This window comes from Pelecanus crispus, chromosome 1 (assembly GCF_030463565.1).
Source record: "Pelecanus crispus isolate bPelCri1 chromosome 1, bPelCri1.pri, whole genome shotgun sequence".
In the NCBI taxonomy this organism is placed as follows: domain Eukaryota; kingdom Metazoa; phylum Chordata; class Aves; order Pelecaniformes; family Pelecanidae; genus Pelecanus; species Pelecanus crispus.
Genome location: NC_134643.1, coordinates 217,923,001 through 217,950,204, shown reverse-complemented (window position 1 = coordinate 217,950,204; position 27,204 = coordinate 217,923,001). Strand labels below are relative to the sequence as shown.

At 42.0% G+C, this 27,204-nt stretch overlaps 1 protein-coding gene across 3 annotated transcripts in view; it reads right to left on the bottom strand.

Annotated features, from left to right (window-relative positions):
* Positions 1–27,204, bottom strand: part of GRM5 (glutamate metabotropic receptor 5) — a 295,278-nt gene that overhangs the window by 37,359 nt on the left and 230,715 nt on the right. For all 3 annotated transcript variants that reach the window (XM_075708134.1, XM_075708140.1, XM_075708149.1), the window contains exons 4-6: positions 16,599–16,845; positions 11,838–12,006; positions 2,359–2,485 (exon numbers count right to left, since the gene is read on the bottom strand). In XM_075708134.1, coding sequence (XP_075564249.1) covers positions 2,359–2,485; positions 11,838–12,006; positions 16,599–16,845 — 543 coding nt within the window. The remainder of the gene's footprint in view (positions 1–2,358; positions 2,486–11,837; positions 12,007–16,598; positions 16,846–27,204) is intronic.

Sequence of the window (27,204 nt, the reverse complement as noted above, 5' to 3'; positions counted from 1 at the left end):
AAACAGAGACGTGAGCTGGGATCTGCTACATCTCAGACAAGACTCTGAAGTGGTTGAAGAGTTGACCTTTTGCACTAGTTGACCTTCATAAACTGACCAGCCTGGCATGGTGGCCTGGTCCCTGCAGTGTGGTCTTTAGAGGCTTCTGGATGGCCCAGCTGGGATGTGAACCTGAGCTTATATCACACTCTCAGTACTCTGCTCTGGGGAACACGAGGGCAGGGTCTCTTTTTCTCCCCTTTTCCATTCTCCTGGCACAAGAAAGCTTTCCCTGAGATGAGATGGCTTTGCTGGCTGATTGCTGAGTGCCCAGGGAGGCAGGGCTGGGGGAGCAGGGCTGGAGGAGCACTTGTAAATCCATTTTATTGCTGTTTCAGTTTTCTCAGTTAAAAGTTTTTTTCTCATGGAAAGTTTGACATTTTCTGAAAAATACTCCATCAGTTTCACAACTAAATGATATTTTTGCAGTAATTAGGTAATTTAGCTCATATATTACAGCAATGTAACATTCCTTACCAGGAAAGGATTAACTTTATATATAAAAATTTGTCTATATTCCAAGCCTTGCCTGACACTCTTCCACTTATATAAACTCATCCAGCAAACTGTTTTTCCTTGTCTTCCCTCTATTCCACCTCAAAAATTTCTCCCCTCATCCACAGAAATTATACGCAAACCAAGTCTGTGAGCTCTTCTGGAAAAAATCTGTCTTTTCTCCTCTTGTCTATACAGAGTCTGGCACAATGAGAACCTGATCCCTGAACAATGTTTTGAAGTGGCGTGTGCTCTGAGCGTTGGAATACTTGAATTCTGTTTATTAGTCAGAAATAAGACAGGCTGTGGGATACAAGTGTTGGAGTAATTTATGTCTAAAGTAGCCAAATTGGTATTCTGCAAGAGCATAGAGATCTACACCTTGGCAAGAAGAATATGAACCCTGCAATCCTCCTGAACACCAGGAGGACAAGATGTCATCCAGAGGGACCTGGACAAGCTGGAGAGGTGGGCCTGTGTGAACCTCATGAGGTTCAACAAGGCCAAGTGCAAGGTCCTGCATCTGGGACGGGGCAACCCCCGATATCAATGCAGGCCAGGGGATGAAGGGATTGAGAGCAGCCCTGTGGAGAAGGACTTGGGGATACTGGTGGATGAAAAGCTGGACATGAGCCGGCAATGTGTGCTTGCAGCCCAGAAAGCCAACCGAATCCTGGGCTGCTTCAAAAGAAGCATGGCCAGCAGGTTGAGGGAGGTGATTCTGCCCCTCTACTCTGCTCTGGTGAGACCTCACCTGCAGTACTGCGTCCAGCTCTGAGGCCCTCAGCACAAGAAGGACATGGACCTGTTGGAGCGGGTCCAGAGGAGGGCCACCAAAATGATCTGAGGGCTGGAGCACCTCTCCTACGAGGCCAGGCTGAGAGAGTTGGGATTGTTCAGCCTGGAGAAGAGAAGGCTGCGAGGAGACCTTATTGGGACCTTCCAGTACTTAAAGGGGGCCTACAGGAAGGATGAGGAGAATCTTTTTAATAAGGTCTGTTGTGACAGGCCAAGGAATAATGGATTTAAACTAAAGAAGAATAGATTTAGACTAGACATTAGAAAGAAGTTTTTTACAATGAGGGTGGTCAAGCGCTGGAAGAGGTTGCCCAGAGAGGTGGTAGAGGCCCCATCCCTGGCAACATTCCAGGTCAGGTTGGACGGGGCTCTGAGCAACCTGATCTGGTTAAAGCTGTCCCTGCTCACTGCAGGGGGGTTGGGCTAGATGACCTCTGGAGGTCCCTTCCAACCCAAAGCATTCTATGATTCTATGATTCTATGATTCTATGATTCTAGCAGACTCTCTGGTGAACAAAGGACTAATGCAATCCTAAGTCTGTTTGGAGCACTCACGTGTTTAGCAGCAATAACTACAGAAACTAGTTCATAACTTTTTCAGATTAAAAAAGAAAGTATTGCATGACTCTTCTGTACCTGCTTGGGAGGAAAATAAGACTCTGAAATTTGACCTCTCTTAATAATTTCTCTGACAAGGACTTAATTTCTCTACCACTTTGGGGAAGGACAAGATCTGCACCACCAGCTAGATCTTAGGACAGGGTTGAATACAAAACCAGGCCTATTTTTTTTTATTTCTAGGTGTAGTAACTCAGGTCTTTAGAAAGCAGCTGAATTACACCAACAGTTCCTGGATCAGGTAGAGGAGAGAAGACAAGTAGCAGCCTCAGTTCAAATTTTAGCTTTATCCCTGGGTTTGATGTGACCAAAACAGCCCTCATACTCACTTGTGTCTGGCATTTGTTTCTTCAGCTCAGCAGAAGAACATTTTCATTGACAACATAAGCACACCCACAACTCATTTACCTGTGAGGTCATCGTTGGGCCAGGAGCCAAGCTGGCAAGCTTTGCATGTGTATTCATCAAATACATATTCATTCTCTTTACAAGGAGTGCAGGTCCAACAGCAACTCACTTCTCCTTTCCGGATCACCTGAGACAAAAATTGACATTTGGTTTAGCAGCATAAATGCACATTAATGCTGCCCCAGTTGCTAATTTATTTTTTAATCTCTTTTATTGATACAGGATTTTTAAAATTTTATTTTAAAGGGAGGTGATTTTTATGATATGTTTGCTTATACAAGATATGACACAAGTTCTCAGTTCTCCCATCATGTATGTACCAGAAGAAAGAAACCATCAACCCCACAGAAGTATAAATGGAGGTACAGAATGGCAATAAGATGTTTTTTCCCCTCTTAGAATAGCAGAAGTCAAAATTTCTTAGATGGCAATATGCCTGCAGAAACCAGTGCATGACACTCAAGACATATAATACACTCCATTGTGGTCCATACAGGGAATCATGTCAACAGTGTTATTTCCCTAAGGGTTCATTACCCAAAGATATTTGGGTGCTTATTTTTCATCCAATTGTGAGTGATTTGTTAAAACTGATTTTTTCCAAATATCAAAATGAACATGCTTTTTCCAGGATGATGTAATGACTGCATTTCTCATTAACATTTAAGAGTGATAATGTTATCTTTATCCGTTTTAAGGTCTGACCTGATTTCTCATTTTATAATTTATTGCCAAATGTTATTGCATGCTCATGATTGAGATGCAGATTTTTCAAGATCATTATTTATCATCCCTGGGCACTGAAAACATCTGTGATTCTTGTCAACATATCTTTCTTTTGAAATAAAGTATTCCCAGTATCTCTGCTCTTCCCAAACAATATATAAATGAATACTCTACATTATAGCATAACTAGTAGAATCATAGGATCATAGAATCATAGAATGCTTTGGGTTGGAAGGGACCTTCAGAGGTCATCTAGCCCAACACCCCTGCAGGGAGCAGGGACAGCTTTAACCAGATCAGGTTGCTCAGAGCCCCGTCCAACCTGACCTGGAATGTTGCCAGGGATGGGGCCTCTACCACCTCTCTGGGCAACCTCTTCCAGCGCTTGACCACCCTCATTGTAAAAAACTTCTTTCTAATGTCTAGTCTAAATCTATTCTTCTTTAGTTTAAATCCATTATTCCTTGTCCTGTCACAACAGGCCTTATTAAAAAGATTCTCCCCATCTTTCCTGTAGGCCCCCTTTAAGTACTGGAAGGTCCCAATAAGGTCTCCCTGCAGCCTTCTCTTCTCCAGGCTGAACAATCCCAACTCTCTCAGCCTGGCCTCGTAGGAGGCTCCAGCCCTCAGATCGTTTTTGTGGCCCTCCTCTGGACCCACTCCAGCAGGTCCATGTCCTTCTTGTGCTGAGGGCCTCAGAGCTGGACACAGTACTGCAGGTGAGGTCTCACCAGAGCAGAGTAGAGGGGCAGAATCACCTCCCTCGACCTGCTGGCCACACTGCTTTTGAAGCAGCCCAGGATTCGGTTGGCTTTCTGGGCTGCAAGTGCACCTTGTTGACTCATGTCCAGCTTTTCATCCACCAGTATCCCCAAGTCCTTCTCCACAGGGCTGCTCTCAATCTCTTCATCCCCCAACCTGTATTGATATCGGGGGTTGCCCCGTCCCAGGTGCAGGACCTTGCACTTGGCCTTGTTGAACCTCATGAGGTTCACACAGGCCCACCTCTCCAGCTTGTCCAGGTCCCTATGGATGACATCTTGTCCTTCTGGCATGTCAACTGCACCACTCAGCTTGGTGTCATCTGCAAACTTGCTGAGGGTGCACTAGATCCCACTGTCTACGTCATTGATGAAGATGTTAAATAGCACCAGTCCCAGTACGGACCCCTGAGGGACTCCACTTGTCACCGGTCTCCATGTGGACATTGAGCCATTGACCACGGCCCTCTGGATGCAACCATCCAGCCAATTCCTTATCCATCGAACAGTTCACCCATCAAACCCACATCTCTCCAATTTAGAGAGAAGGATGTTGTGGGGGACAGTGTCAAAGGCTTTACAGAAATCCAAGTAGATGACATCCATTGCTTTTCCCTTGTCCACTGATGCAGTCACTCCTTCATAGAAAGCCACAAGGTTGGTCAGGCAGGACTTGCCCTTGGTGAATCTGTGCTGGCTGTCTCAAATCACCTCCCTGTCCTCCATGTGCTTGAGCATAGCTTCTAGGAGGATCTGTTCCATGATCTTCCCAGGCACAGAGGTGAGGCTGACAGGTCAGTAGTTCCCACGGTCCTCCTTTCTTCCCTTTTTAAAAATGGGCACAACATTCCCCTTTTTCCAGTCAGCAGGGACTTCACTGGACTGTCATGACTTTTCAAATATCATGGAGAGTGGCTTGGCAACTACATCAGCCAATTCCCTCAGGACTCTGGGATGCATCTCATCAGGTCCCATAGACTTGTGTACATTCAGGTTCTTTAGGTGGTCTCAAACCTGATCTTCCCTTACAGTGGGAGGGGCTTTACCCCCCTGCTCCCCATCTTGTGGTCCATCAATTCAGGAGGGGTGAGGAGAGAGGTTGCCGGTGAAGACCGAGGCAAACAAGTTGTTGAGTACCTCCGCCTTCTCCTCGTCCTTAGATACAAGTTCGCCTTTCTTGTTCATCAAGGGGGGTAGGCTTTATTTAACCTTCCTTTTCTGGTTGATATACCTGTAGAAGCCCTTCTTGTTATTCTTTACGTCCCTTGCCAAATTCAGCTCCATCCTCGCCTTGGCCTTCCTGACCTCCTCCCTACACAACCGGGCCGCTTCCCTGTACTCTTCCCAGGACACCTGTCCCTGCTTCCACTGCCTGTGCAGTTCCCTCTTACTCCTTAGTTTGACCTGCAGGTCTCAACTCAGCCATGCTGGCCTCTTCCCTTCCTTGCCTGATTTTTTACACTTGGGGACTGATAGCTCTTGTGCTCTATGGAAGGTGTCCTTAAAGATCTGCCAACTCTGTTCCATTCCCCTGTCCTTGCGGACTGTCTCCCAGGGGGTCCTTCTGACTGACTCCTTGAAGAGCTGGAAGTTTGCTTTCCTAAAATTTAGGGTCCTGACTGCACTCCTCACTTTTCCCATGTCCCTCAGGAGCATGAACTCCACCAATGCATGATCACTGCAGCCCAAGCTGCCTCCAGTCTTGACATCACTGATGAGCTCAGTTGCATTGGTGACCATCAGATCCAGTATCGCATCCCCTTGGGTAAGGGTGTCTATTACCTGGCTTAGGAAGTTGTCGTCTATGCATTCCAGGAATCTCCTGGATTGGCTACAGCTTGCCTTGTTGCTTTTCCAGCAAATGTCGGGGTGGTTGAAGTCCCCCAGCAGGACAAGAGTCTGCAAGTGCGAAGCCTCCCGGAGCTGGAGGAAGAAGGCTTTGTCAGCAGGCTCCCCTTGATCAGGCGGCCTGTAGTAGACACCAACCACAAGGTTCCCTTTGTTGCTTCTGTCTCTGATTCTTACCCATAAGCTTTTGACCTGCTTGTGGCTATTCTTCAGGGACAGCTCTTCACACTGTCTTGATTTCTTTACATAGAGGGCAACGCCTCTGCCCCTCCTTCCTCACCTGTCCCTTCTGAAGAGCCTGTAGCCATCAATAGCCACACTCCAGTCATGGGATTCATCCCACCAGGTTTCGGTTATGCAATCTGGTCGTAGCTGTCTAGCAGCACAGCAGCTTCCAGCTCCTCCTGTTTCTTCCCCATGCTGCATGCATTTGTGTAGAGGCATTTCATCTGGGCTGTTGGCCGTGTCACCTTCTTAGTGGAACATCCCTTGTTTCCCTCGGGGTGTTTCACGAAGGTTTCCTTGTGAGCTCTATCTCAGGAACCCCCGGCTCATCTCTGCCAGACTTCAGCTGTGCTGCAGCGTCCTCATCATGCCTCTGGGCAACAGGTTGAGGGTTCACAGTAGCACCCTGTCCCTCTAACCATTGCGTACCATCCCACAGCTTGTCACAGGCAAACCTGGTACGTTCCCCCTCCCCCTTCACATCTAGTTGAAAGCCCTGTCAATGAGCCCCACAAGCTCCTGTGCAAAGACCCTCTTTCCCCTTTGAGAAAGGTGGCTTCCATTTGTCGCCAGCAAGCCTGGTGCCATGTAGGCCGTCCCATTGTTGAAGAACCCAAAGTTGTGACGGTGGCACCAGCCTCAGAGCCATGTGTTAAGAGATTGGATCTGCCTGTTCCTACCAAGTAGGTTGCCTTATGTATCTTTTGCAATGATGGGTTTAGAAGGTGGCTTCAAAAATAAATGTCTGTATTGCAATTTTAATAAATGAAATGTAAAGGAGTATAATAAAAAAGAACTGGATTGCTCTTTGCAGTGCTGCAGTGAAAAAAGTGTAAATTGTGTCATTTTCATCAGCAATATAGGGACTTGAAAACTTCAATTTTTGGTTTCGTTTTTAAAATTGTAGAATATGAAAAGAAAAAAAGCCACACCTGCATAGCTAAACTGGCAGAAAGACCATGGGAGCATAAATGATTTGCTCTGCAAATTGCTGAGACTAGAGCTACTTGCAAAACAGAATAGCTGTTCTCTAGAAGAGTTCACCTTTGGGGATTTCTTTCATTTTGAACTAGAATGAGAAGTTGAACAAATGACAAAATTTCTTGTGTCTGGGAAAATCAATTCTTAGAAACCTTGTACTAATTTTTAGACATATATTTTGGTAAGCTTGGTGCATTACAAAAATCTATGTATCTATAATTTTACAATGTATAAAATACTCAAGAAAATGAAATGGCAAAATAGAAACCATATGTTATTATCAAAACTCCTGAACTTTTTATCAAAACAATTGATCTACACTTTTCTGTTAAACATTTCACCAAATCAACATCTTCTATATAATACTTGGAATTTGACAAATCTGTCAGAAATCTGGTACTGAACATTTCTTACCCAGCACTAACTGGGACTTAATCAAGAGAAGAATTTTGTATCCTTCTCTAGGAATCAAAAACTTGCTGTATTAAATTGCTTAGTCAGCTATTTCTTCATCCTTTTTAATTTCTTGAAAAATTGTTTGTTGTAGCACTTAACTGTAAACTAATCTTTTCTGTCTCTTTTAACAAAAACAATTCTCTTTAAAACAAAAATTATTTTCACTTTGCCGTGTCATCTGGGCAATCCTTTGAACCTGTATTTATTTAAATAGTCATATGCCTGCACTATTTCAAATGCGTAGAGTTGGGTTATGTTTGGATTTTATCAAGTCCTTCAGATGGATGTACCAAATGTTGCTGACTGATGGATATCATTACACTTAATGTTTCAGATTCCTGCATAATAACTCAGTCCCACAGAATTCTGCAGGAAAACCACCATGGAGCTTGGCAGGGTCAAGCTCTCCCCATCATCTGTGAACACCAGGAAGATAAAGGACTGTGAAGTAAACTTTGAGATTTATAATCAATAACGTAATGAGGATCATAAAGAACATTTCAGACACTGGACTTCAAGCATGTGTCTAAGTGCATGATGAATTGACTTCATAGTGAAGAATCTTCTTAGGAGAATCCTTGAGAGCATGGGCAGAAGGTGGAAAGAGACTGTGTTAACGAAGATCACAAGATACTTCCCATCCCCTGTGTTGTGGCAACAGATCATAAAGGGACTTAGAGGTGACCAGTTCTGAAGCTATTATCTGTTTGTCCATCTCTATTGTGATGGGTTGACGCTGGCTGGACCCCAGCTGCCCACCAAAGCTGCTGTGTCACTCCCCTCCACAGCTGGACAGGGGAGAGAAAATATAATGAAAGGCTCATGAGTCAAGATAAGGACAGGGAGAGATCACTCACCAATTACCATCATGGGCAAAACAGACTCAACCTGGGAAAATTAGTTTAATTTATTACCAATCAAGTCAGAGTAAGGTAGTGAAAATAAAAACTAAATCTTAAAAACACCTTCCCCCACACCTCCCTTCTTCTCAGGCTCAACTTCACTCCCAATTTCTCTACCTCCTCCCCCCACGTGGCACAGGGGGATGGAGAATGGGGGTTGCAGTCAGTTCATCACACATTGTCTCTGCCGCTCCTTCCTCCCCAGGGGAGGACTCCTCACACTCTTCCCCTGCTCCAGCGTGGGGTCCCTCCCACGGGAGACAGTCCTCCATGAACTTCTCCAATGTGGGTCCTTCCCATGGCTGCAGTTCTTCACAAACTTCTCCAGCGTGGGTCCCTTCCATGGGGTGCAGTCCTTCAGGAGCAGACTGCTCCAGCATGGGTCCCCCAACAGGTCACAAGTCCTGCCAGCAAACCTGCTCCAGCCTGGGCTCCTCCCTCTCCATGGGGCCACAGCTCCTGCCAGGAGCCTGCTCCAGTGTGGACTTCCCACAGGGTCACAGCCTCCTTGGGGCACATCCCCCTGCTCCGGCGTGGGCTCCTCCCCGGGTGCAGGTGGATCTCTGCTCCCCCGTGGGCCCCCATGGGTGCAGGGGCACAGCTGCCTCCCCATGGGCTGCACCAGGGGCTGCAGGGGAATCTCTGCTCCGGTGCCTGGAGCACCTCCTCCCCCTCCTTCTGCACTGACCTTGGTGTCTGCAGGGTTGTTCCTCTCACATATTCTTACTCCTCACTCCAGCTGCAGTTGCACAGTTTGGGTTTTTTTTTTTTCCCCTTCTTAAATATGTTATGACAGAAGTGCTACCCCTGTCACTGATGGGCTTGGCCTTGGCCAGTGGTGGGTCTATCTTGGAGCTGGCTGGCATCAGCTCTAATGGACATAGGGGAAGCTTCTAGGAGCTTCTCACAGAAGCCACCCCGTAGCCCCCCACTCCCAAAACCTTGCCACGCAAAACCAATACATCTATCCTCTCACTTACGTGACTTTGTGGCTGGAGCAGGCTAGCATCAGACCTATGTTTATTTACTGTGGGAGTAATTCATCCCACCTTCCTTTATGTGTCTGCAGAAGGTATGTTCTTATCTGAAGCAACTGTCCTGGCTGGGTGCTTCTACACGAAGATTCATCTTAACTGTTTTCAAAGCCTACATGAGGATGAGATAACTCCTGAACTGGAATAATATATTCTTTCCATTGACTATAAAGAAAGTTCAGAAATTTGATATAACTGTATATGCCTACACTGATGACATATACATTTGGTCTGATATTTGGTCTCAACAGGCAAGTGCAGGTCAACCAGGGGATCAGGCCCAGCCAGCATGGGTTCATGAAAGGCAGGTCCTGCTTGACCAACCTGATCTCCTTTTATGACCTGGTGACCCATCTGGTAGATGATGGAAAAGCTGTGGATGTCATTTACCTGGACTTTAGCAAAGCTTTTGACACCATCTCCCGTAATATTCTCCTTGGGAAGCTGGCAGTTTATGGCTTGGGTGGGCGTAGTCTTCGCTGGGTAAAAAACTGGTTGGGTGGCCGAGCCCAGAGAGTAGTGGTAAATGGAGTTAAGTCCAGTTGGTGACCAGTCACGAGCGGTGTTCCCCAGGGCTCTGTTTTGGGGCCAGTCTTGTTTAATATCTTTATCAATGGTCTGGATGAGGGGATTGAGTGCACCCTCAGTAAGTTTGCAGATGACACCAAACTGGGTGGGAGTGTCAATCTGCTCGAGGGTAGGATGGCCCTGCAGAGGGACCTGGACAGGCTGGATCGATGGGCCAAGGCCAACTGTATGAGGTTTAACAAGGCCAAGTGCTGGGTCCTGCACTTCGGTCACAACAACCCCATGCAATGCTACAGGCTTGGGGAAGAGTGGCTGGAAAGCTGCCTGGCTGAAAAGGACCTGGGGGTGTTGGTAGACAGCTGGCTGAACATGAGCCAGCAGTGTGCCCAGGTGGCCAAGAAGGCCAACAGCATCCTGGCTTGTATCAGGAAAGCTGCGGCCAGCAGGAGCAGGGAGGTGATTGTGCCCCTGTACTCGGCGCTGGTGAGGCCGCACCTGGAATACTGTGTCCAGTTTTGGGCCCCTCACTACAAGAAAGACATTGAGGTGCTGGAGCATGTTCAGAGAAGGGCAACGAGGCTGGTGAAGGGTCTGGAGCACAGGCCTTATGAGGAGCGGCTGAGGGAACTGGGATTGTTTAGTGTGGAGAAGAGGAGGCTGAGGGGAGACCTTATCGCTCTCTACAACTGCCTGAAAGGAGGTTGTAGTGAGGTGGGTGTTGGTCTCTTCTCCCAAGTAATTAGCAATAGGACGAGAGGAAATGGGCTCAAGCTGCACCAGGGGAGGTTTAGGCTGGATATTAGGAAAAATTTCTTTATGGAAAGGGTTGTCAAGCATTGGAAGAGGCTGCCCAGAGAGGTGGTGGAGTCCCCATCCCTGGAAGTGTTCAAAAAACAGGTAGATGTGGCACTTTGGGACATGGTTTAGTCTAGTCTACCCTTGATTGGTTTAGTGTGGATTTGGTAGTGTAGGTTAATGGTTGGACTGGATGATCGTAAAGGTCTTTTCCAACCTAAACGATTTTATGACTCTATGATTCTATTATATAACTTGCTTACTGACTCTGCCAAAGACCAATTAATGGATAAAAGATGGTGACTGCGTCCTAAAACTCTGGAAAACTCAGACTGAAGAGGTTCACTTTGTATTGCAGAGCATGGTCAGACTCCCATCAGCCCCTCACTGTAGCTGCTTCCCAGTTTTGCAGACATGCCATGTTGACACAGGAGAAAAGTGATCCAGATTCCAGTGAGACATGTTGGAGATTACAGCTGCTTTTTTTCAGTCTGAGGCACTCTGTTGTCCATGCCCATCCCCTTAGCCCCCATGCTTTTATATAAATGACTTCAAGGTAAGCTAAGGACTTGTAGTATTTTAACTGTTCTGCAGTAAGAGTCATGGGATGCTGAAGTATAATAGAGTACAATTAATATATGACAGTTTCATCTACGCTCCTTACTTACTGCAACATGGAAAGGGAGGAAGGAAAAATCAGATACCTGGGAATCAAAGAAGCAGTAAAACAGGTATAATTAAAAAAAAAAAGTTACCTACATTTCCTGAAGTTCTAAGTAGTGGTAGTGATCGGTGTTCTCTGATTATACCACAGACTTAAGGTCTGAGTAATAATGTTCCAGTCTAGGTGTCTAGCACCAAAACAGTAGCAATTATTAGTTATAATTTACCTGCAATTGTACTGACAAATCCCAGTCAGGGATTTTCAATCCACTGAATCAGATGGTGTAAAAATATTCAGAAAAAAAATCCCCAAACAATACCTGTTCTAAAGCCTTTGGAATATAAGTATAAAAAAGTCAGCAGTTCACAGATACAGGAGTACAAGAAAATGGCAACTTATGAAAATAGTGAGATGATTATGATACAAGTAAGAACTAAATACATAAGTCTGTACATTTTAATTAAAGTGTGGGCCTCCATGTAAGAGTCAAGAAAAACTTGCTTTCAAATTTCAAGGCTATGCGTTCTACATGACTGAAGTAAATGGGGAAAATATTTACCTTTATCTGGCCTTTTTCGCAGGGTTCACTGCACACAGATCTGATGATATTATTTTTCTCTGACCATATTTCATCATCATCCATTTTCAGCTCACCATTGTCCCAGCTGCCAACATTGATATAATCAAAGTAGTCCTTCCCCATTTTCTTAAAATTCATTATTTCGTATCTTTGGAAACACAAAGAGGAGACACAGCTGAGGAGAATATTGTGAAATGTTTCAAATTAAAGGAGCAATATACAGTCAAAATCAAGCTTGTTGAAATAAAAAAGGCAGAATTTCAAGCATTATGCTTGCCTTGAGTCTCTCCCAATAATTTCTGTGATATCATAATCTTTCTTTTCCTTTGTATTTTAATTTGTTTTCTTCTGTCACCATGAAAGTTCACTGAACACTTAGGGGTAAGTGACCAAGCTTCTGAGAATGACTGTATTTATTTAAGGAAAACAATGAAATGAGCCAGACAGGATTTATCCTGTGTAACTTTCTGCATTGAAGCCAAGTGCACAGGGAATCCTAGCTGTCCTAGGCTCCTTCTATAGCAGATGCAGAGAAATCTAAACATATAATGGCAATTCCCGATACTAAGTGCTCCTCACTGTCTGCAGGTGCTTATTCCCCTCCTGAGAGAGGAAGCCTGAAGACAGCTAAGCTTCTAAAGTGAGATAGAAGCAAGATTGAGCCTGTGGGATCAAAAGAAACTTTTTGTGCTGTAAGACTGCAAGATGCAATTTGGTGTGGCACCCAGAGAGGAATCAAGCATCTTTCTTCAGGCACGGACTCTGGGACTTGCTGGAGGCTTCAGAGAGATCTTCTTATCAAGAGGCACCTTGTAGTCCAGGCATCTGAAGAATGAAGTTGAGACTTGCCCTTTTTTTTTTTTTTTTTCTTTTTCTTTTTCTTTTTCTTTTACATCATTGAAGCAGCAAATGCTATTATCTCCCAGCCATACAACCCATTTCGTTTTTATATAATTCCTCAGTGATCAGAACACATTTAATTCCTTGTACAGTATGGTATGGAAGAGAAAGAGTATTCATGCCTCAGTCCTAGGATGCTTTTGGGTCAGATCACTTCGTTATCTGGGAACAGAAGTGTTAAGACCAGAACTAGAGCCAATTAGAGTTTTCTGGCTCATGTTCCTCTTCCTCCTACTTTTTAGCTCTCACAGAGTCTTGCAAAAAGTCTGCAGAGTAGCGTAGGACTCACTAGCCTCCTACTGGCATGCTGAACACCAGGCCACCTTTCTGCCTTACAGGCCAGTTCTTTTAGCACTTACTTGTAAAGCATGCTTTGAAAGTTGGGCAACTCCTGAAGTGGTGATGTCATGCTTTGCTTTACCTCCTTTTTAGTGGATTTTGCAGTAAAATAAGCAAATGATATAGAATGAGAAGATTAACACAATCATAGGTTCAGATAACCTGTTTGGTTCATAAACGAGGAGACAGCTTTTCCCTGGCAGCAGGCACAAAATTAGTCCCCAAGGCAAAGCATATGAACAGGGTTGGATTAAGAGTGATATTGTCAGAGTGTAATTTGTGAAGTCCAATGTACAGATAAGTAAAAGAACCAGCTCATTAAATCAAACAGTCTCTTAACTAAGATACACAGTATCTCTCTTAAGTTCAGAGGAAACACTATTAAGACTGACAAGCAGTAGCCATACTATATCTAACATCAACATTTTTCCCACACTGACATAAAAAAAATTACAATAAAACTATTCTATAATATTCTCCATCTGTGGATCTCAGGATGCTTTGCATCAGGGAAAAAAGTCTAACTGTCACAGTGGGGAAACTGTGGCAGGGATTCAATGCCAAAATCACACATAGGTCAGGATCAGGACTGCAAGCAACTTGTGAAACAAAATGAAAGTGGAGCCAGACTGAATGAGCAATATGATATTGTCCATATCATATGATTCTTGAGTCTTTCCAAAAGAAGAAGTTTCATGAGTCACTGCTTCCCTGGACCTTGAGATACCACAGGGACAGTTTGTCACTTTAGGATAGGAGAGATCAGATGGTGCAATAGCACATTTCCAACAGTGCCCAATCACAGTGCAAAAAACTTATTTCAAAACAGGAGTGCCATGATATTGCTGGGAATCCATATTCTATTGGTAGCACAGCTAAAACATCAGCATGTTCTTTTTCTTGCCTTTTCTTGCCTTCTCAGTTTCTTCTTTGGAGTTTTGATACTGTTTATACATAGTTGTTATCTTTCTGAGAAATCATGGTGTTTCCTTCCATACTAATTTGTTTTTTTCTGTGTCTTCTGTATCACCTAAAACAAGCCCTCCACTAGACTGTCTATTTGCTTTGAGCTCAACATACACATAAAGGACTTTGGAATAGGGCCAGGATCCAAAGCATCTTGTGGGATTAATCATCTGTTGTATAATATCAAAACCCTTTTGCTATACATCAAAATCCTCAGCTATCTAGGTCAGAAAGGCTTTTTATGTTCTGATTTCCTGCTTAACACCCCCACCACAATACAGCTGTGAGGATTTAAATTTCCGTTTTACAAAGTGAAGATGCAGTTATCAACCCAAGTGAACAGGGGAGATGAGTTATTCCAGTATGACTGCACAATCTCCCAGCTGTTGCAAATAGTGTTTGACAGTGCTTGAAAGACTATAAACTATTCAAAACCTGGGTGTTAGAGACAGAGCTTCCTATAAAGCCTTCTTAATCATGAAAAACTAAATTTTGAATTCAATGTTGGCTGATTTAAAGCACATAGACTAGATTTAATGATGTGACTATTGTAGGAAAAGATGGAACAAAAAACTATGTTTCAAAAGTAAACAAACTCTGGGACCATTTTGTCACCATGCACAGTCCATTAGTTTGAGTAGACAGAGCACTACTGTATCTCACACAAATCCAGTGAGGCTGGACTTTATTAAAGTTGTGTTACCCTGAGGTGCACAATCAACATGGTGTCCCCATGCTCTTCACTGAAACACTAATGTCCTACTGTGACTGAACAAATGACTGCCCATGATATAATTCCTTCACCGTCTGTCTTAGAAGTGAATTTAAGAAAGACCCAAGACATTCAATTAAATTCCTTGCAACAAATGGCATTAAATCATTGTTGTTAAGCATGCCAACATGAGGAAAAGGTAAAACTAAAGGTCTCTTTGCAACATTTAGATATTGTCATTGTTGTCATGTCACATATCATTTATTTGTGTCAGGGCACATATCATTTATTTGTGGTGGTCTTCAGTCTTTCTCAAGAAAAGAGTGAAACAGATAGGAATAAAGTAGGGTGCAGTCCACTCCATGTGAGCACCATTAAAACCAAGTGGGAATCCTTTAAGAGAAGTCTTGGACAAGTCTTTTAAAAATAATTTGGTCAGAAAAATCCAGACTGAGCACTTTTCTTCAGAATTCAGCTATTTGTAAAAACAGAAATGTTTAGCGGAAGACAGCCTTGCTCACCAAAACAGTGCTGAAAATAAATTTCCATCTGAAATTTTCCTGGGTTTTTGCCAGTTTGTGTCTGAGTTCTCCTACCAGCTCCCAGTGCACTTCCTTAGAGTCTGAGTCTGAAGAGTTCGAAAATGTATGCCTCCAGAGACACAGACAGACTGCTTTGTAGGTGGTTGTCCTGCTCTCTTTTTGGGGAGAATGCTGACTTTACAGGTTTTCAGATAAAATGAAAAAAAAAAAAATCAGTTCTGAAATTGCAGAAAGTTTTGGAAATGTCAAAATATTCTTACCAATGCATTTACCTTTTCCTATCCATCTCTACTTGGAAGTTAATGCTTTCCTTTCAGTTCGCATAGTGGGAGAAGACAAAATTTAAATGAGTGTACAAGATGAACAATTTTCCCCCTACTCATCTGTTGATATGGTGCCATCACAAAGATGTTTAAAAACTTCCCTATAATGTAGACAGGAAGGGCTGCCTCAATCAAACTGGAGCAAAAGCAAGGAATGAGGCAGGAATCTACCCACTGAAATATAGGGAAAAAATATACTTTGAATGCTATCACACTTGCTGTTCATCTTTCGAGAATTCAGTAGGCAGAAACCCAGGAAAAAACCTCATCACTCTTTTTAGTGTGCATTTATATGGATACTGCATATATGTCATAGAAAAAGAAAAACTTGTCTTATATTTCATAGATGTACATATATACATGCATGTAAGCTATCAGCAAAAGAAGCTTTGTTTAAATTCAATTTGGCTTATAGCAGAGAGTATGAATTAATAGCTTAGTCTGTTATGCAAGTTGAAAGGCTTTATTTGGAAGATACGGAAGCAGATTTTTAATAATTCTGATGGAAAAATATCCCAGGCAAATCAATACAATATTTCTGATATTGTTTTACCTTTCTTAATAAAAGAACTGTGTCTGCTATGATTGCTTATAGCTCAATCAAACACATATATTTGAACACCCAAAGAGAGAGAGAACAATGCTGTGGTGGCCATCATGGTCTATGAACATAAAATTGGTCTGATGGTTTGTAGTGAGAATACCTTTAAATGGTACAGATGGAAATGGAAATTCATGCAGGAAAATTGTATGCTGGAAAGTTCATGTCTTTAACCTTAAACATCATAAAAAATGCATGTTAAAAAAAGAAAGAGTTATTTTGGAAAAATAAGCACAGAAAGTCAGGAAATGTGAAAATAAAAGTATAAGATCTTAGCTCTGATGTCAAGTCTGCATTCACCTACTACGTACAGTAAATGTGTCTGGTATTAAACAGTCTGACAAATGTCAACATTACCTTCCTGGCGAGTCACCATTCTCATCAAACAAGATCATGTCCCCAGAGACCCCAGTAAAGTTTGTCTTCATGAGGGATTCCAGGAGCTTCCGACCATCTATGGGCTTCATGGCGTCACAGAGGCCCACGTAGCCTGGGCACAGCGACATCTGCATGTTATGGAGGCCGTACGCCATCGAGTATATTGCATTGATGACAAAGCCCATCTTGGAGTCCTGAACGTGCTGCGTCCTCAGAGTCATCTGGCCTGCCAGGGAACATCACAAAGCGGGTGGTCAGTGCATGGGGCTGAAATACAACCAGCTCTTCAGACATCTGTTGATGGCTTGGTTATTAAGGGTGGCAAAAGTCTTTTTAAGTGTCTTAAACACCTCATAGCAGATACTCTTACTGCTCTGCACACTGACCATGTTTAAAAAAAAAAAAAAAAAAGAAGAGGTTCCCTTTAAATATTTTACTATCCTCCTGATGCCTTTCTCTGTGCAGCTCAACTCCTCACATATGTTGTTTTTTGACTACTTCTCTTCCATGTTTTTTTTAAAGCATGTATGATGAGCATTATAATATAATGTTTTGGGGAATCCAAATCCTCAGAAATCTTTTCTTGAGGTGTAAATGCTAACATGGGGTCTGTTCTGCAGTGACTTTGTAGACAACACTTTCGTTTCAAAGGTGTGGGAACCAATCCTGTGCAAACAGACCAACCTAAGCACAACTCCTTTACTGTCCCAAAAGTTCCTATGCTAATAACTCTCCTACTTCTATGCCTGTTGCTCCTCTCTATTTGCAAAGTGAGGATAATGATGCAATGCAGATAAATGCATTAAAAAGTCTGTGAAGGGTTTGATGATGTGGGCTAGGCAATGACTCTGTTGAGCCAGCATTGGTTAACCTTACTTTGTTTGGCTTTTAAAACATAATGTCTGAATTTCTATTTTCTGTTTCTGCTTCTGTGAAATGCACAATAAAAATTCATTCAGCAGCACCCTGAAGGACTTTTTTTTAATAACCCATTGTTATTAATGACACAGATTCTCTCTGTTGGCAGCACCAGTCCAGCTAAAGAAGAGTAGGCTGGAGGTTTTCTGCTTCATATGTCATTGGCAAAGCTGCCAGCTGCACTCCAGCCACCAGATCTTTAATACTGGGGAACTGAGAAAAGTCAGAGATAAAGCAACTGCATAAATGGTGCTGGGAATTTGTCAGATACCTGGAAAGGTTCAGCTTGGGAGGGAGGACAAAGAGCTCTACTAGAACATTTACTCTCCTTTTATCAGTCAAGCAGTAACCCTCAGGAGCTAGGGAGTCCCATGTGTGGGCAGCCAGGAGCAAAGGGAGTGCAAATAACCTCTGTCCACTCTATGAGAGTCTGCCTCCCATAGGTGCATTGGCAAGCAGCAGGGATGGAGCTTACAGCTGCCTGTCTGAGCTGCAGGGGCAGCACAACGTGAGAAGTAATTTATGCTATGAAAAGACTGATGTACAGATAATTTTTTTTCTTCAAAGAAATGAAGACTAGTACATCACTCTGAGGGTGGCACTCATCTAGTTTAACAATATCCATCCAGAAGACAAGCATCCAGTCTGATGTCTAGGCACCTTTTGTGGAGATGAGTAAGAATCTCCAGCTGGTGATTGATCCCATCATAAAATAGGTGATCTACAAGCTCACCTTTTCGGTGGTGAACATCACCACGCAGTCCTAATGACTAAAACATTTTAGAGTACTGAAAACATCAGGAAGGGTAGCAAAGATACATAGTTTGAACTGAAAATCATTTTGTAGAGGTCAGTAAGTGAATGAGGGGACTGAGAGTTCCCTTTTTCCCTGCTATTTCGTGTGGGAGCTGGCACTCCTAGTTCTGGTCAACTTCAGCAGTAGTGATTAACATTTTGGATAGTTAAGTGATATGAGCTTGAAATATCTGTAATCCAAAAAAACTTGGAAGCAACACACAGTGTTGCTCATTTGTTCCATTCTACCAAGGTATTGTTTTTTCCTAATTAAAAATAATGGGCATAAAAACTGCAACAGTGGAGTACATGTAAAACCCATATTAATTGAAATTAAGTGGAAAATTGAACAAGCGTATTACATTGCAATACACAAAACTTGGTTTAACCAATTATTCATCCTCAAAATTAACAGCTCACAAACCGTACAGTTAATTATAGTAGCCATTAGAATGAATCAGATTTGCATCAGCAATAGTATTTATTACGAAACAATATTTCAGCTGCTTTATTGCATATGATTGCTTAAAAATTTAATAACTTAATTCTTACAGGAACACTCTCCACTGGGCTTTGTGCTTCAATTTGATAGAATTATTATTCCAACTTTCTTTAAACATTGAACCTCATTCAGTTCACCTGATGATTTGTAATGAGTCTGCTTAGCTCTTCATAGAAGCTGCTGGCAATTGTCAGCGGAATTGTGAGGGAATTAGCTGTTGTGAGAATTTTAATATACTTCCTGCAGCTGGAGAAAACATTTTCCTGAGACATTAACTGCCTCACTTTGCTATATAGGGGCAAATCCAACCTGCCAAGACTGACTGTTGGTTTACAGTACCTTTAGACTCTGTAATTAAAGGAAACTTCTCAAAAACTGAGAAAAAAAGAAAATTTTTGCTCTTTAATATACTGTAATACAGTCCTAAAAAATGCCAATATTAATAAAATAGTTATGTCTGAAAAGGATTTTCAACCCATTTCACAAAGTACTTAGGCGCGTCAGACTTGAAGCATATCAGTCACCCTATTTACCTCAGTGATCCTATTAGTGCTTTTAAGAGAAGGCTGAATACACAAGCTAAAAGGTAGTCTCAGTCAGAAAAAAAAGTAAAAATATTTTAAATCTATATCTGCATAGGATGATTTAGTATGTCTGCAACAAGTATGATTTAGGTAGCCTTAAACACGTTGTTCACTTAAGTGTTGGTGCCTGTTGTTCTTGCTGGAACTCAAACACATATTCTTAAATTCATCCACGAGGGCTGTCTTCAGTCAAAAACCTTTCCTGACACAGGGTCATCATGAGATGGAGAGGTGGCGCAGATGAATTTAATGATGATGATGCCAGTAATGTTCAATGGAATTGACTTTACAGATTAAACTCTTAATTATTCTTATAACTCTTACAGATTCTTATAATTCTTACAGATTAAACTCTTAATTATTTTTATAATGAATTACTCTTATAATGAAAAAATCTAATAGAAGTTGAGGAGTTCCTACGGAATTACTGTGCAGAGAATAAATATCCACAGACTGTAACCCATATTCTTGTTTACAATATCCCTAGCAGAACACTTTTCTATTAGAGTAAAAAAAAAAAAAGCATATTTATAAAAGATCTGCTTTTCTCCATCTTTTACATTCCCATATGAGAAAAATTTGCAAAGAAGGGAATAAAAATGTCTTGGTTTCCTGTGGGCTGGGAAAAGCCAGTGTGATGCCATTGAATGTTGGCGTATAGGCATAAGCAGGACACATTCACAGGAATGGTTTAGTTTAGTTCAGGTGTGGGCTTTCAAAGTCAATCTCCAAATCGTTCCTGCTCACTGTGCTTTGGTTTCAGCTGCGTGTCACAGTTTCAGAGCAAGTGTATCAAATTTCTTTCAGCTGATACTAAACTGGATGAAATGCCCCAGGAAAGCACCTAATGCACCACAGCTGCAAATAGGTGTTCAAACCTTAGGACCAGGCTACAGCCAGTTTAAAGTAAACCTCCCCCAAGCTGTGAATCTCTCTTGGCCCACAGAGTTTGCAATCGGACTCAGCGTCACTCCCATTATGCTGCAGACAGCAGGAGTTGGAGGTACAGAGGCAACAATGTGCGTGGGCCAGGTACAAATCTTCATTTCATAGGTCTCCAGTTGATGCTTATTGCCATTTTGACAGGCTTAAGTACCTTTTCTGTGGTAGGACCGAGCAATTTTTTCAGGACGTAGCTCATTTTCCCACAAACATTGTTTGGAATAATATCAACCTATTTATAAATCTGTGCTGAATTTGGTGATTATGTCCAAACGTTTATAGAAAGTAATCTGTGCTGCAGTACCTCAGAACCAATAAACAGTAACAGTGTCATGGTAATTACTGCAGAAATAAAAATTCTGCCTCCTGCAATTAAGAAGTACAAGGCAATGGAAGAATGCAGGGTGAATCAAATCAAACCTAACGAGGGAAGTGGGACAGTACTTGCAATCATAAATGACCAAATATTGCAGAATTCTCTGACAAATGAGGAAATATCAGTGGTTAGAGCATGTGATGAGATCCTTCAGTTCTGTTCTGTTTATTCCTTACTCTTTTTTGTCCAAGTAATTTTGGTAAGTAAATAAGGGCTTATCCTGCTATTTTCCAAGCTGTAAGATCATGAGGCAGTTCCAGATTTGAAGTCACATTGCCATTTCTGTCTACAAAATATTACATAGACAAACCCTGTCCATTCTTTGGCAAATCAGATAACCCATCTGTCCTTCAATTTTCCTTCTAATGATATTGCCTTTCTACTGCTTTTTATCTGCCATCTTTCTCTAGATTAAATATTCCTAAGGAAGAGGACTACTTCTCGTTATCTTCCTGTTTTTCCTCTGCTTAATGCAATGGACTTGTTATTGCCTGGAGTTTTTAAGTGCTATCCAGCAGGAGCAGGGAGGTGATTGTCCCCCTGTACTCGGCGCTGGTGAGGCCGCACCTGGAATACTGTGTCCAGTATTGGGCCCCTCACTACAAGAAAGACATTGAGGTGCTGGAGCGTGTTCAGAGGCGGGCAACGAAGCTGGTGAAGGGTCTGGAGCACAGGCCTTATGAGGAGCGGCTGAGGGAACTGGGGTTGTTTAGCCTGGAAAAGAGGAGGCTGAGGGGAGACCTTATCGCTCTCTACAACTACCTGAAAGGAGGTTGTAGTGAGGTGGGTGTTGGTCTCTTCTCCCAAGTAGCTAGCGATAGGACAAGAGGAAATGGGCTTAAGCTGCGCCAGGGGAGGTTTAGACTGGAAATTAGGAAAAATTTCTTTACGGAAAGGGTGGTCAGGCATTGGAAGAGGCTGCCCAGAGAGGTGGTGGAGTCACCATCCCTGGAGGCGTTTAAAAAACGGGTAGATGTGGCACTTCGGGATATGGTTTAGTCTAGTCTACCCTTGATTGGTTTAGTGTGGATTTGGTAGTGTAGGTTAATGGTTGGACTGGATGATCTTAAAGGTCTTTTCCAACCTAGATGATTCTATGATTCTATGATTCTATCGCGTTCTCTCTAAAATGAAAGTAAAATTATCCTGGATTTTGTGGGAAATATAAGTATGTAAATATTTATTCTAAAGATCATTTAGGAATCTATATATAAAGGATTCAGGTGAGCCTTTGAAATATGGTTAAATGCATTAAATATCAGCTTAGGAATTTGCTGCCACTGGAGTAGGTGGTTAATATCCATGTTTTTTTCTTGCTTAAATATATATTCTATATGTCTGGATTTATCTGTATCTTCCCAGCTTTATTATAGGGCTGTGACTACACCAAAGGCGTAGAACAGTCTGAGAATGGTACAAACTCAGAGCATTGTAACTGCATGTTTTCTGCCCACGCTGCTGGGAGTGGCCCAGTTTGGGCCACTACAGCGATAGCATAGCAGAGGATAAAGATGGGCTATGCAGGGCGATCACGCACAGTGCCACTCAGCAGCACCTCACGGAACAAGGCCTGGGGCCACGCGAAGGCAAGCTCAGGGATGTGCACGCCACGGCTATGGAGCCCAAGCTGAAGCAGCCTGTGAACATGAACCTGGCAGTTTATACGGGGAGCTGGGCAGGGCTGGCTCTCAAAGCAGCCTTGAACCCATGATTAACCATGCAGAGGCTGCCCAGCACTCAGCTCCTCGCCCAAATTTCTTCTTTTCTGCTGTCACTTCTCCAAAAACACAAACACGTAGGTGACGGAGAAGAAACATGTTCTTTCATCAAGAAAGCGGTTCCAACTGGCAATGGTCCGTTTCTCGGATCTATTTAAAAACAGTTAGTGTACTTATGGGCGCTGGTCCAAGCACGCGCTTAAGAGCACTCATGGCCCCAGCCCCACTGGCCCCGGCGGAGCTGGGAGCGGGCAGCGCCGGGCAGCGGCTCCACCTCATGGGCTGCGGCCGGGAGCTGCTGCCGCCGGGGAAGCATCGATGCATTAATGACCCTCCCCAGAGCATCACGCCCCCGTACGGAAAAACCAAACCAAACCCAGGAAATGTTGCAGGAAATTCTGAAATGTCACTGGTTTTCCCCGTACTTAACAGGCAAATAAACAGAAAACGTTCTTCAATAAAATTCATTATTTTTATGGGGTTTTGATGTAAAACCTGGCATTCTTGGTTTTTTCCCTACTTTTTACCCTCAAGGAAGATAAAATACATTTTTTTTCTTTTCCTGTTTGCCAGCTGGTGACATTACAAAGCCTCATCAAGCAGGGACGTGCAAGACTGCAAAATTACCATGGTTCAATATGCTTTTCCTGCTTTCTAACTTTTCCAAAGCTGAGAATACTCTGAATTTTAAAGAATGAAGAAAGGGTAAAAGGAAGAATAAAAATACTTTACATTCCAGGCAGTCTCCCTCTTATTTCATTTCTCCAAGGAGAAACAAGAGAATGACATATGAGACAGAACATGGGAGAAGTTTTTTTTCAAAGTGCAGAGCAGTTTGTTTGCTATGAAATGAGTTTAACATTGAAATAAAGGGAAACAGGTAGCATTTCACTTTTTTATTTTAAAATTTCTCAATGATCAAAAGGTTGTTTACAACAAAATCCTAGAGAACTTCATGGAGGAACCCGGAAATATAGCCTACAGTCTCCAACTATCCCATAATGTTTCCCCATGACTAATTCACAAATTAGTTTCCATATAATTTCCATACATATGTCGTTAAAGACTTCATTAATTATTTGTGTTAATTTTTGTTTTGAGAGATAATAGGCTGATAGAAACTAGTTCTAGTTCTGCTAGCAAATAGTCCCACTACTAGCTAGCAGTAGTTGAATTTCAAGCCCACCAGCAAATGGTTTTTGTTGGTTGGTTAGGTTTTTTCCCCCTTTGGCTTAGTGAGTATCTCCAAAAAAAAAAAACCAGGGGAAAAGGCTGCCCTTTGTATTGAAGACATTGCAAATCTATCTGCTGCAGATTATGGTGCGGGACTTCTTAGGTCTGTCCTGGGTCCATACTGTCACAGTTGTGCTCCCTGGGAACACATCAGGAACCTTCCCTGGCTCTGCATGTTCTGGACACCATGGCACCAAGTCAGTCATCCCATGCATGTCTCTTCAGTGAAGAAATGACTGGAGTCATAAAATGGAGGAAAGGCTGTATATGTGAAGCAAGGTAAAGCATAGTGTTCATACCTAATTAAGTTAACATTGTTTAAAGACACAGAAAATGACTCATTTTGGAAGCTTTTCCAAAATTTGTCATCAGAGCTTTCTGTTAAAGCAATGTGAAAAAAATAACTTTCAGTTCTCTGTTATTTGTAAGGTTCCAGGTGTATTTTTCTGCTAATAATAAATGTAATAGATTATTTATTCATTTATTTATTTATTTTCCCCCGTAATTTAATTTCTTACAGGCCCTTGGACTGATGAACAAGCATATTTTCTGCTGCATGGGAAATTTCGTGTTCAAATATCCTTTTCCATTCAAAATTAATACAAAAACTCAAGATTGGATTTATCTTTTCTGAAAAGGAAATTCAGAGGAAAAAAAAAAGATTTGGCAACACTGGAAAGTGTCATTTTGTTGCTGAGGCAAAAAACATAGCATAAGACTGAAACAATGTAAAAGCAAATTATAAACTTGAAACAAAACACTTCAATGCTATTGAAATGAGAAAACAAAAAATGACTCATTTCAATGCTTTTCTTTCAAAGTGCGTGTCATTGGATCAACAGGCTGCTATAGAACATTTTTCAAATTTGACAAGCAGATATCTTCCAGTGCAATCCACTTGCCAAATGTTTTTGACCAATTCTAACTTTCACTCTCCTCAACTGAAAGCCAATACTAGCACTGTTACACTTCATGTGATGATTATCACTAAAATGTTAAATTTGAGAATGACTGAGGGACCAAATTCAGTGTCCTAAAAGGCAGAGAGGACCTTCAAAAGATTTTTTTCAAGTACCTCATTGACTTTGGTGTTTTAAGTCTATCTAGGCCTACATGAGCAAGGCATGTTCAGAGCTCTCACAAATCTGACTAGAGGTTGACCTGCACCCTTGGGTGCCTGCGTACTGGTGGTGGTCTGGCTCCTGTTGTCAAGTTCAGTAAAATCAGCAAAGAGAGTAACAGTGACAGTAAGTCATAGGAGAAGGTAAGTAAATAGATGTCTATTTCTTCACACCATTTTCTTAACAACATTACTATCCTTTCACCTTCTACAGAATTCAATTTCTTTGGTCATAAATGACAATGAAACACAACCACTACAGATGCAAAAGCACATTAAATACTGGCATAAAACTTTCTGTACTTGCAAACATGCTTATATGAAGTATTCAAATCTATATAGGAAGTCAAACTGCTGAGAGAAAAGAATGACAGGAACTACTCCATCCATCTAATAAGAAATGTATATAACCTGAATACATTTAATTATAATTTACTTCTATTCTTAAAGCTGGAGAGACATGGTCTACCTGTACAATGGGATTAATCTCTTCCAGATAGTTTTCAAGGTTCAGAAAGGCAGTGAGAAAAGGAATTATTATATCAAGAATAAAACCACAGTAGCATGGTATATCATCAAATATATCTAATATATGGAAGGAGGAAGGCAGGGAGCATAAAGTGAAGGAAAAATAGATGTAGCCTTGTAGTCAGATTTTGGAGGAGTTTGATGAGTTCCATAACAGCAGTGAGAAGACAGAAGTTATTCAAGGGTTTGAGTCACAGGTGTGTTAAAATCAGGATCAATGCATATGAAAAAGTCTTTCAAATAGGTATAACAGAGCATATAGTAGTTCTCAGTGCCACACTGCTGCTTCCTCTCAGTCAAAAAAATAATGACATGTCTGTGTAGGCTCCTGGCTCAGATTATATCAGGCTTCTAGAAAATTCAGATCTGGATTTATGCCTCACAGCTGATCTGCCTTTGGAAATTTCTGGACCTGACCCAGCATTACTGTGAAAGTAGTGATAAACTGTGTTTAAGCTCCAGATCTGAAATGTGGTCCATAAAAATGAGGGCTGGACTATCCTTCAGCTTGCCAGTGCCCAAGCATGAGACATAATATATCAAGTATCAAACTGAGTGACAGGCAGGTTGTCTTCAGTATTAAAATGGCCTTTAATTCACTGTTTAAAATCTACAAATGAATTTTAACTTAATTTGCTTTGTTTTGTTTTAATTTGCAATCTAAAAATAAAAGTGCCACATGTTTGGGGATTTAAATGTGACACATTCCTTGAAATACAAAAAACATCCTTCCATTCTCACAGCACTTATTTTTTTTTTATCATCTGGGTTCTGATTAAACTAGCTTTGGCATTTGAGCTTAGATTTAACCAACAGATTATTAGCATGTTGCAGTACAGTCATGTTTTATTTCTCAGTACTATCTGGAAACTCAAAAGGACCATTTGTTAAACCAATTTTCTGTCAGCTTGAACTCTTGGAATTTCTATGGGTCCTTTTGACCTCATTAAAAGCAGCTGGAACTGGATGAGATTCAGCAAACAGGTAGATAATTTTTGCATCTACATTTTATGTGCCTTTCTGTACCTTTAGCCACAAAATTTTCTCATATTTATCCCAAATCTCCCTAATCTCTCTTTCTGTAAATAATCTAATTCTTAATCCTGTTCTTAATTGCTTGGAGAAATATTGGTCATCCTTCTTCTATGTCAATCTTTGTGCCCTTGGAAAAAGTGTTTTTATCTCAGAGAAGCCACATGGTTAAATCATGAATGGAAGATTTGGCTTTCTGCATCCTGCTGAGGCCCATTCAGAATGCTGCTGCAAAACTCATTTTTCCTGTTCATCACTTTGAGAATGTTCTTCTTTCCTATAAAGCCTGCCACTGGCTACTTGCTCCCAAGCATGCCAGACATAAGTTGCTTTTCTCACTTTCAGTGCCCTCTGTGTCCTGTCTGTGGTTGATCTCTGTGATTACTCAGCCTCCATCATTTCCCTTTGTGTTTTGTCCCTGGCTGCTTTGAATCACAGTATTTAATGTCAGGACCCTGCTGTAAATACCCCCACAAGTGCCTCATCACCTTCCTTCAGATTCTTGTTTCTATTGTGCCTTTACATGAAACTACCATTTTTTTCTGAAGTCTGTAACCTCTGCCAGTCAAACTAAGATGTTGCACTGCTTCATCAGCCTCTATTTATTTGCTCTTTCTTGTCTTACACTTAGATCACAGATACTTTGGATGTGTATTCTGGTTTTGCTCTGTTTAAGTAACACCTTAAAAATGCTGTTCCATCCGTGCCTCTGGCTTTTACACAGTGGAGGCAAAAGGATTCATTTAACAAACTGGTAAATGCAATAAATATGCTTCTGCCCCTGATGACCTTGAAGACTTGACTTTTTCCACTAATGTCAGTTGAGCCAGTGTTTCA